This window comes from Dipodomys ordii, unplaced genomic scaffold, assembly GCF_000151885.1.
Source record: "Dipodomys ordii isolate 6190 unplaced genomic scaffold, Dord_2.0 Scaffold71, whole genome shotgun sequence".
Taxonomy (NCBI): Eukaryota; Metazoa; Chordata; class Mammalia; order Rodentia; family Heteromyidae; genus Dipodomys; species Dipodomys ordii.
In genome coordinates, this window is record NW_012267287.1 from 167,673 (window position 1) to 177,880 (window position 10,208).

The 10,208-nt window shown below is 59.3% G+C and overlaps 1 protein-coding gene across 1 annotated transcript in view; it reads right to left on the reverse strand.

Annotated features, from left to right (window-relative positions):
- Mfsd7 (major facilitator superfamily domain containing 7) overlaps nt 1-10,208 on the reverse strand; it is a 15,781-nt gene that overhangs the window by 4,084 nt on the left and 1,489 nt on the right. Inside the window, exons 2-13 of the mRNA XM_013023862.1 lie at nt 9,353-9,511; nt 9,011-9,221; nt 8,780-8,856; nt 8,208-8,345; nt 7,991-8,107; nt 7,235-7,387; nt 6,833-6,990; nt 6,469-6,578; nt 5,570-5,820; nt 3,596-3,760; nt 2,950-3,010; nt 2,792-2,899 (exon numbers count right to left, since the gene is read on the reverse strand). Of these exons, the coding sequence (XP_012879316.1) occupies nt 2,792-2,899; nt 2,950-3,010; nt 3,596-3,760; nt 5,570-5,820; nt 6,469-6,578; nt 6,833-6,990; nt 7,235-7,387; nt 7,991-8,107; nt 8,208-8,345; nt 8,780-8,856; nt 9,011-9,221; nt 9,353-9,511 (1,708 nt within the window). The remainder of the gene's footprint in view (nt 1-2,791; nt 2,900-2,949; nt 3,011-3,595; nt 3,761-5,569; nt 5,821-6,468; nt 6,579-6,832; nt 6,991-7,234; nt 7,388-7,990; nt 8,108-8,207; nt 8,346-8,779; nt 8,857-9,010; nt 9,222-9,352; nt 9,512-10,208) is intronic.

Below are 10,208 nucleotides of genomic sequence, written 5' to 3' on the forward strand. Positions count from 1 at the left end.
CGCGGAGCCCGCGCCCTCCCCGGCGCAGACCGCCCGCCTCCAGCCCTGTGCCCCGATGGCACCCCTCGAGGCAGCCGAGCCCCTTAGAGTGGCCGTCAGGCCTGGGCGGCCGCAGGCCCTCCTCCACTCTTTGGACAGAGCCATCCGTCCTAGTCCGCCGTGATGAAGCCCCTGGCCCGCACGTCCACACCGGGGTCTCCGCCTCCCGGCCCCTCCTAGACCTCCTAGGTCACACAGGTCACCCGGACAATAGCCGGCTACAGCCGGCGCTTCTTCTCTCTCCTCCCTGTGGGAAGGGGTCTGGCCGGCCCCCGCCCCCGACAGTAAACCTTTTCTTGTTCTGTGTGCCTGGATGTCTGCGTGGTTCTCTGGCAAAGTCTAATTAATATTATTTAGCTATCACCATGCCAAATGCCAGGCCTATCTCCGAGGGTCACCTGGTTTTTCCTTCCCTGTGTGTCTGGTCTAGAGGTACTGGCCTTCTGGCTGGAATGGTTCCTGGGAGCTGGAAGCAGTCTGTACACTCAGCCCCTCCCCTTCTGCAAGCGGTTGGATGACCTCCGATGACCAAATGAGTTTCCCTTCACCTGATTGTAAAACAAATCAAACTTCCAGAATGGAAAGTGAATGTCTTTGGGGCCCAAGGTGTGAGGGACAGAGGGGGAGTACATACAAACAAACCACTTGAGGGTGCTGATGGAGGAGACACACGTGCAGGCCCATGCACACACATGCAAGTGCACACAGACACCACTAGCACTAGCTCCCAAGGAAGACCTCTGGCTGCCCCCACACGCCCCCAGGCTCAGGGTCTTTCTGGAGGTAGAGTGGTTCTACCTGGCTCAGGACACCGCGGGGCAGCTCTTGGGATACAGTTGGGGTCGGCTGTGTACAGAATGCCAGTACTCTGGCTGTGTTGCTGTCTTTAGTGCTGAGCACAGTCTTTACTCTCCCTGAGGGCTCTGTAGCCCTTCTCATTTTCCAAACTTCCCACTCCTACAGCCAGCCCTGTAGGGCCAAACCCAGAGCTGGCCAGGCCCTTCCTCCCAGCTCCTGTCCTACACCTGGCCATGGGTATCCCTTCTGATCATTCCTCTCAAGCCCCCTGAGTCCTGTTCGAAGGTTCTATCAGCCGTACAGATCTTTGATAGCCTCCTAGATGTGACCAACTGAGGCACAAGGGAAGAGGACCTTTGTCACAGTGGACATGGCAAGTGCACTGTGACTCAGAGACATGCTGGGGGGAGCACCCACCTTTCAAAATCACACCGTGAGATCATGGGCTCCCACCTGCCCACCTCACCCTCCCTCCAGCCTGTGGCCTGCAGTCCCCATCTCCTCCATACGTATGCTCGCAGACACTGGCACCAACAGCAGGCTGCTTGCCAGACCCTTTCCATCCGCTCTGCCTGTCAGGCTAGGAATAGGGTAGTACCTGGCCACCAGGCTAAGTGACTCCATCCCAGCTGAGCATCCATCTCAGAAACATTATCCTGTGGGCCAGCCAAAGAGACGCTGACTCAAAGGTCAGAAGAAGCCTTAGGGACAGGGTCATGGGTCTTGCCAGCATGTAAGGACAGCTGGGAAGCCCCCACAGGTACAGAATGCTGAACAAACTTGGGCCTTTGTGCCAATCTGGGAAAGGACCCCTTCCTCTGTACTTCCTGCAGCCCCGGCAGAACCCAGGCACTCCCCAGGGCTCCGTGCCCAGGTCCTAGCCAGCAGCATGGGCGGTGCCATGGACTGCAGCAAAATAAAAAAAGTCCTGGTGCCTGGGGATGCCGGGCGAGCAAAGGGGAACCGAGGGCTCTCTCTGCGGTGTTCCCGGTCAAGACCGTGTGTGTGTGTGTGTGTGTGTGTGTGTGTGTGTGTGTGTGTACTCATGTAGACATGCAGGGGTGGACAGGATAAAGAAAACCTCATTCAGGTTCAGGAAACCTGATCCTAGAACAAGCCTATTCCTGGAGTCTCATTTTCTTTGAGGCTGTCTTAGGCTCAACACCAAGAGGCAGTTGTGAGCTCCAGGCCTTACCAGGGCCTCTAGGGGTCTCTGCATTTCCTCTAAAACCCAGGCATTGGGACTGAGGGCTGCCCAGACCCCTTCAGCCTGGACTCCTCCTCTCACCTCCCAAATTATGGGGTGCCTGTGAGGGTTCTCCCAACTACCCAGAGACCTCAGCTGCTGTGCTCCTAACTCAGGCCAGCTCAAAGACCAGGAAGGAAGCAGGACCTGTGTGCCCAGTGGGCATCCTCAGTGTCCTCCAGCTTCAGCAGACCCAGATTCAGTTCAAGGAGGTGAGACAATCTTCTTTCACAGGGATGCTTGGCCCAGCCGGTCTGGAGGATCCATATGGGCCTTTGGCACTCACTCTTCCCTGTGGATGCTCCCTTTGCCATCTGGGTTGGGCATCTTGAAGGTGTTTAAGATGGCCACCTCTGTGTCTGTGCCTGTCCACAGGAGGCTTTTAGGGTCCCACCCTGCCCCAGGGCACCACACACTGCTCACAGTGTCCTTCGCTTGGAAAGCCTTTCCACACCTGAGCCCCAGAAAGACCCTGTCTTCATCACCAGCCAGGTCTGCAGCTGGGGGCCAGTCCTCCAGGAGCCGGAGGCCACCAACAGCTCAGATAATGGGACCCTGAGTGGCTTCGAGGTAGCTGACACACTTCATGTGGTAGGGAAGTATGGGTTTTTCTGTGAAACGCCTAGGTTTTTCCTGGCAACCCTTAAGCAGCATGCAGGTATCTGGCTCTCGAGGACTTCCATGCCTGTTGAAGCATCAGGAAGTCACCATTCAGCCTCTCTCCAAATAGGTTCAGGAACACAGTGAAGTTGATAGGCCCCGAGGCCTCCTGGGGAAATACATCCAGCACATCGTCTCTGACACTGAGTTTGCCTACTGCAGATATGGAGGGCAGGGGTTCACGGGAGGGCATACCCCAACTCTACAGTCCTTGTTGACACTGGAGGTGTCTGCTGCCAGGCAGCATCCCATCTGCCATTCTCCAGCCTGATCCCAGAGCAGGCTCGCCATGTGCAGACAAAGCGGGAAGTGGGGAGGGAAATTCTCAGCCCAGGTGTGCAAAGCAAGCCCTGGAATAGGCCAGCTGACTCCAAACCAGGAGACAGAGACATTAGCTGCTGTGGAGGACCAGAGGAGGAAAAGAACTGGGATGTGTTCAGGACTTATTGTATGCTCAGGTATAAGAAGGCCAAAGGAAGACCAAGTCACTGGGAACCCTCACCCCAGGGAGAAACCAGATTGCTTTCTGTGTCTTAGAAGCCCCTTGCCTCCCTCCCTGGGCTGTGAACAATGTGTCCCATGGTGTGGGACAGGCTGGGATGACATGGTGTCCATGAGAGCATTAGCCCCTCCGTGCAGTTCCTGTCCCAAGCCCATTCCAGATTCTCTGTCCACCTGGAATGCTAGGGTGTCTGGGCCATGCTTCCTTTCCATTGTAGCTGCTCTGTGAGGCGTAAGTGCCTTCCAGGTCCTCCTTGTCAAGAAGCCCCCCTGGTTCTGATCCGTGAGCGTGAATGCCTAGGGATCAAGGCCAGGCCTGCTCCTGGTGTTGCTCCTGGTGGCCTCCTTTACCCTGTCCTGGGCCCCATTCCCTGTGACCCACTCCTCAGCCCCACAAAGTTTGTCAGCTACCTCGAAGCCACTCAAGGTCCCATTATCTGAGCTGTTGGTGGCCTCCGGCTCCTGGAGGACTGGCCCCCAGCTGCAGACCTGGCTGGTGATGAAGACAGGGTCTTTCTGGGGCTCAGGTGTGGAAAGGCTTTCCAAGCGAAGGACACTGTGAGCAGTGTGTGGTGCCCTGGGGCAGGGTGGGACCCTAAAAGCCTCCTGTGGACAGGCACAGACACAGAGGTGGCCATCTTAAACACCTTCAAGATGCCCAACCCAGATGGCAAAGGGAGCATCCACAGGGAAGAGTGAGTGCCCGTTCGCGCCCGTTCGCGGAGGGGCTGAGAGGGGCTGTAGCTCCGGACCCTACAGTCTGTCCAGGGGCCCTTACCCAGTGCGGGGCCTTGAGACACTGCCCAGGGACCATGAAGGCCCAGTTCTTGGGGCAGCCCTGCTCATGGGGGCACCCATGGCACACTCAGTAATTGTCCCTCTGGCCACACTGTCTTTTGCCTTCTGGAGAGAACCTTTGGACTCTCAAGTAGAGGGTTCCCCCTTGCTGAGCACTGGCGATAGGGGTAAGAATTCTGGCATCCTGGGTACTTGCTTCTGACTCCATCAGACACCTTCCTCCAGGCAAGACCCCAGGAGAGATGTGAGTCAGAGCGAGTGTAAGTGGAGGTGGGCTCTGTGCCTTCCCCCAAGGCGCTGCAGCTGCACTGATCACCTTTCTCAGAACAGCCTAATTCAGCTCCTTCCCTCCCTTGCCTCAAACTCCCGCTGATGTCGCAGGACGACCAGATGAGAGCAAGTGAGGTTTGTTCCACCCCAGCCCCTCTTGGGGCTTGGAGGGAGGTGCCCACCTGCTCGAGACGGCAGGAAGGCAGAACGAGCCCCTCGCATGGGTCTCCCGGCAAGGCTGAAACCTCCAGAGCCTCTAGGTCAGGTCTGGACGTCACTCTGCAGCCGGTGTGATCTGCCCCTCCAGCTTTGTGATCTCCTCTGCCTCATATTGTACACTGCCCTCTCCCACATGCCCCAAAGCCCGAGCTCAAGGGCCACAAACAGTCATAGTGGAGGAAAGCTAGAGGCAGGGGCAGGCCTGGGCCCAGCCTGTCTGAGAGGCCAGCCTAGCCATGGCGGCCTGGCCCTAAGCTGCGGGCCCCCTCAGCCCCACACAGAAAGGAGCCGCTGCTGGCTGGAGTTAGGTTCCTGTATTTCAGCCGGTTCTGAGCAGGGAGCCTGGTGAGTCTCTCACCCTGACTGCCACCCTTGCTCTTGGGTGGGTCAGATGCTAGAGTTGACCTCTACGGACACTGAGGACAGCCCAGTCTACAAGGCGCTGAGCCACGTGCCCACCCATGGGGAGGGGGAGGGGTGATTCTCCCACCCCCAGGGCTGTGGGCGGTTCAGTAAACATGGGTGTCCGCTGGAGGGAAGGGGTACGGGGTCTCGCATTTTCTGGTGCCCTGCTGCTCCTCCACAGCTCAGCCTGGCCCTCCATCCTCCTCCATCCTCCACATCCTCAGAACTGGGCTCAGGTCTGGTCACGGGTGAGCAGATGTGGAAAGGCTCTGGGGTGGACTCATAGCAAGGGCCACCCCAGTCTGGCTGTGCTCTGGCTCCTAGGACCCCTAACTTATGCAGCTCCCTGTCGGCCCTGTTGATGGTGACAGGATGCCCCTTCTCACCCAGTTGCCCTTGCACCGCCCCTCCCTACAGCAGCCACAGGTCTGGCCTGGGGAAGGTCCTGCACCCAGGCAGCACCCCCTCCCCCGCTCCGGAGGGAAGTGGCCACCCCGCGATGCCTGGGCCTGTGCCAAGAACAGGTGGCTCACGCCTATCATCAAGCCTACCTCTTCGTGAGTGCATGTTAGCATAGCTGGCCCAGTAAGGTTGACCCAGGCTGCCTCTCCCTCACTAGATATCTCCAGTCACCATCTCTGCTAGTCCTGGGGGAAGAGGGCCAGGGGCAGGGGCTTCCTGCAGGGTCCCGGCTAGGGATGCTAAGCTGGGAGCCTCCAGGGGCAACTCTGGAGTGGGCCTCGTGATCCTGGGCTCCAGGGTATTGGTCCTGGCTGGAGAGAGCCCTTCAGACTCAGCCTGCAGGCGCCGGTACGGGGTGTGGAAGAAGAGGACCAGGACACACGTGAAGACGGTACACAGGCCAGCCAGCAGCAGCAGGGACACTGGGGACACAAACACAGCTCTGTCCACCGACATCCAAGCAGCCAGAACCCCTGGCTACCGCTGAACTTGTAGGCAAAAGCCCCGTAGTTCTCACTCAGCTGACCTCACTGACCATGACCACAGAGTGGCCTGGAAACAGCCCTGCGCCCAGTCCTGCAGCCCGGAGGGTGTTTAGACTCAGATCTAAGCGCTGGAGCTCTGTGTTGCCAGGAGGAGGACTGGGTGGCAGGTGTGCAACACCAGCATTCGGCTCTGCCCACACCCATCTCTGACTCTGTCCTCTCTTCTGATGCTGTCTCCGTGCGTCTATCTCTGTCTCTGTGTGTGTCGCTCTCGCCTCTCTTATCTATATGTTTGTCTCCTTTTCTCCCTCTCAGGTCTCTGCCCATACTTCTCTCTGTTTCCCTTTCTCTTTTCCTGGGCTGTAAGAAGCTCACTTGGGGTACGGAGGATGCGTGTATGTCAGGGTCTTTGGGTGATGCACACCAGCTGAGCTGTCTCTGGCCCTGACCCCCAGCACCCATGGTGCCCATGCCCCCCCCCCAAGGATGAAGAGCTAGTGTTCTGGAGAGGAGGGTCCAGGGCTGTCCGGTTAGGCCGGGTCTCCTCGTGGCTGCTCTCGGGACGTGCATGGTGTAGACACTCACCGGTCCAGTCCAGCGGTTCCTCGCCCTGCTGGCAGGTAGAGACAGATGGCTTGGCACTCTTCACGGTAAGTGCTGTCACCAGCAGCATGATGAGCGTTCCCTCGGCCTGCCTGCACACACAGGGCGCTCAGGCTGAGCAGCGATACTGAACCACGCTACCAGGGCCGAGTGCCGCCGTGGGAGGGAGCCAACGCCGGTGCCACCCCCATTTCCCTGTGGAGCCAGCAGCTGGCCCCAGCCTGCACACAGCGCTGGAAAGCAGGCAGGTGCCTTGTTTCATGGGACATGGGTCTCACAGCCTGGGCGGGACAGGAGGAGGTCCTCTGGGCCCCAAAGGAAATGGCTAGGACAGATGGACACTCACCCCAGGACAAAGACCAGGCCTGCAGCCGCTCCTTCCCCCACAGGGAACGAGCACTCAACAGCGAGCTCCGTGGCCACTGGTGCCACCGAGAACCCGAAGAGCCCAAACAGGGCACAGATGGCCGCCAGGGCCACCTGCTGTCCCTGCAGCTGGGAGACCTGGGGGCGGCAGGGTGGCCGAGGGAAGGAGCAGTGGAAACAATCAGGTACACTGCTCCATGAGCTCCGGGACGGGCTGGCGCGTGAGCAGGGAAGCCTCACCCCACCCAAGGCCGCTCAGTGGGGAGCAGTCCAGCCGAAGTAAACGGCCTGCTCGGCCGAGCTGCCCCGTCCCACCCGCCCACACCACCCTGCCCGAGACACCTCTCCCTCTGCAGGTGGGCTCCACACCGGGGATGCTCACCAGGGCAAAGGCCACACAGGTCATGGAGGTGAGGCAGAGCCCTATCTTGGTGGCCTCAGTGAAACACTTGGTCCGATCTACATACAGTCCAAGAGCCAGGGCACCCAGGATCCCAAACACGATGAAGAGAGCCCCACAGAGGCCTGAAAACTCCTGGAAGCAGGGAGGAGAGGGGGTATGGGAAGGGGGAGAAGCCAGTAGGGCTCCTCGGGGTCTATGCCATCACCAGGGCAGTGCCAGAGGCCCAGGAGGGAAAAGACCCTGGGCCGCCTGCCGGGGGGGGGGGTTCCCGCACTTTGTACCCATTCAGGGAAGGGCCTGACCCCTCTGGACGGCCTGTGGGACTTTGGTGTCTGTGCGCCCCAGAGCAGAGGTAGAAATATGTACCTCGCCCCACGGGCCGCGTGGAGGCAGAGGACACGGCATGGGAATGTGTGAGCAGCCACGGTGCGGCCGTCAGGGATGCGCACTGTGTGTGTGCAGCACGTTACCCCAGCAGAGACAGGACGGGGCTCACATGGATGCGCACTGTCCGTGTGCAGCACGTTACCCCGGCAGAGACAGGACGGGGCTCACATGGATGCGCACTGTGTGTGTGCAGCACGTTACCCCGGCAGAGACAGGACGGTGCGGCCGTCAGGGATGCGCACTGTCCGTGTGCAGCACGTTACCCCGGCAGAGACAGGACGGTGCTCACATGGATGTGCACTGTGTGTGTGCAGCACGTTACCCCGGCAGAGACAGGACGGTGCTCACATTGGAGTAGCCATTGACACAGAGGATCTGCTCCAGGAGGGCTGAGAAGCTAGAGAAGACGCCAATGCCACCACCAAAGCACACAGCCAGGATAACATAGGCCTTGTTCTGGACAAGCTGGAGAAGAAGGTGTCACTCAGCCCAGGAGCCCCGGAGCCCGGCACCCGGCGTCCAGCCCAGGAGCCCCGGAGCCCGGCACCCGGCGTCCAGCACCCACCAGCTTGAGCCCTTGGACGAAGTCCTCTGAGGTGGAGCTGGCAGCCCCGGCGGAGGGTGGGGTGGGGGGTACACTCTCCCAGAGACAGGTGGTGGACAGCAGGCAGGCTAGGGCGGCAGGCCCGGTGTAGACGCCAAGCTGGGTGACAAAGCACCATATTGGTGTGCGCATCCCACATACTCCAGCGTGCTCTGGGCCCGGGCTCGCTGTCCGCTTGCCAGCGACCACCCATCTTCCTCTGCAGAGCTGCAGGCCCAGGAGTAAGCTGCCTGCTCCACTCTGACCTGCTCCAGAGGCTTCATATGGAGCTCAGCTCTCAGAAGACTACCTAAAGACAACTTCCCTCTTGAAAATGGCGGCCTGACCTCCTCAGCCTCCAGACTCATCCCCTGATAGCCCCTTCACACGTAAGAAGCAGGTCATGCTGGTAGCAATGGGTACACGCATGTTCCTGTGTGTATACCATACCTATGCATATCGCACATACAAGGACATTCATATACACACACTAACACACACCGCATGTATGCCTACGCTATGCAGGACATATGTGCACCTCGTGAGCTGCTCACCATCACGGGGATGTCCTCTGCCTTCTTGACCAGGGCGGGTGACAGCACATTGGCCATAAGGATGCCCAGGGGGTTTGCTAGGTTGACAGATGTACAAAGAACTGCATTAGTTCAGCCAGGAGAGGCGTTGCCCCAGCCTTCTTGGCTTAAGCCCAAGCTCAGGGGCAGAGGGGCCTGTACCCGGCCAGGGGCAAGGCTTAGGCCAGGCAGCAGGCTTCACCCTGGACTCACACATGGTGCCTAGCATGTTGGCTGTGGTTCGCTGATGCTCTGGGAACCACAAGGCAGCCAGCTTGGCTGGAGAGAAGATGACCAGAGTCTGGGCCAGGGCACACAGGCTCTGGCCACTCATGAAGAAGGCAAACGGACTGGGAATCCCAGCTAGGCCGGGCAGAGCACGCAGTACACTCCCGGCAAAGTTCAGCCATGCACCCAGGATGGTCTGTGGGAGGATCAGAGGTTGACAGCCAGCTCGGTCTTCCCAGCCCCAGCCCACCGCGGGAGGCCACCGCTCCCACCCCCAAAGGCAGGGCCCCTCGCCCTAGAGCAGGCATGGTGCCCGCTCTGACTCACAGCCACACGGAGTCCCACAGAGTCCACGACCCAGATGGCTGCCACGCCAAACGGGATGGACACCACAAGGTAGATCAGTGACAGCCAGTTGATCTGCTCCATGGACAGGAGGAAGTGCTGAGCAACGGTGTCTGCCACAGGGGCAAAGCTGAGCCACAGCTGGGATACAAGGAAGCCATCCAGAGATAGAGCCTCTGCCTACCCAACTCTGCCCTGGTGCTTGTGGCCTCATGGAGTCGACCCAGGGAGGAGCAGGGGTATGGGCAGGTATACAAACACTGAGGGTATGATCTAACGTGAACTCTGTGTCCATCCTGCCATCCTGGGGGTGGTACCTGGGCAGGCCAGACAGCCTGCCTAGCAGTGAGCCAGCCTGTGGGAGCATGTATGGTGGCCAGCAACCTGGCCAGAGCCTTCAGGGCTGACCGCAAGCTCCACTAGCACCGACCTGACCCTCCAAAGGGCCTGGGAGCCCAGCCACGGTAGACGGCTAGGGCAGCTGTGGGCAGAGAGGAGGTTTCTACAATCATCACAGCAGACGGAGCCCAGGCCCACACAACAGTGCCATTTGTATTTCATCAGGGAAGAAAAGGCCTTAATCAGTCTGCAGGCATTTTAAATGCAGTGTGGGCCGGCAGTGCTGAAATCTTACCATACCTGCCCTCTAGACATCATCTCTACTCATAGGGCTGAGCTTCTAGGTCACCTCTGAACCTCCCCAAGCAGCGTGTCAAGCTGCCAAAGGTAGCTGCAGGGCCCAGATGCCGTTTTGTTTTTTGTTGTTGTTTTTGTTTTTTGTGGTTCTTTAAGAGGTCCCAGGGGCTGGGAAGGTGGCTCAGTGGTAGAGCACTTGCCT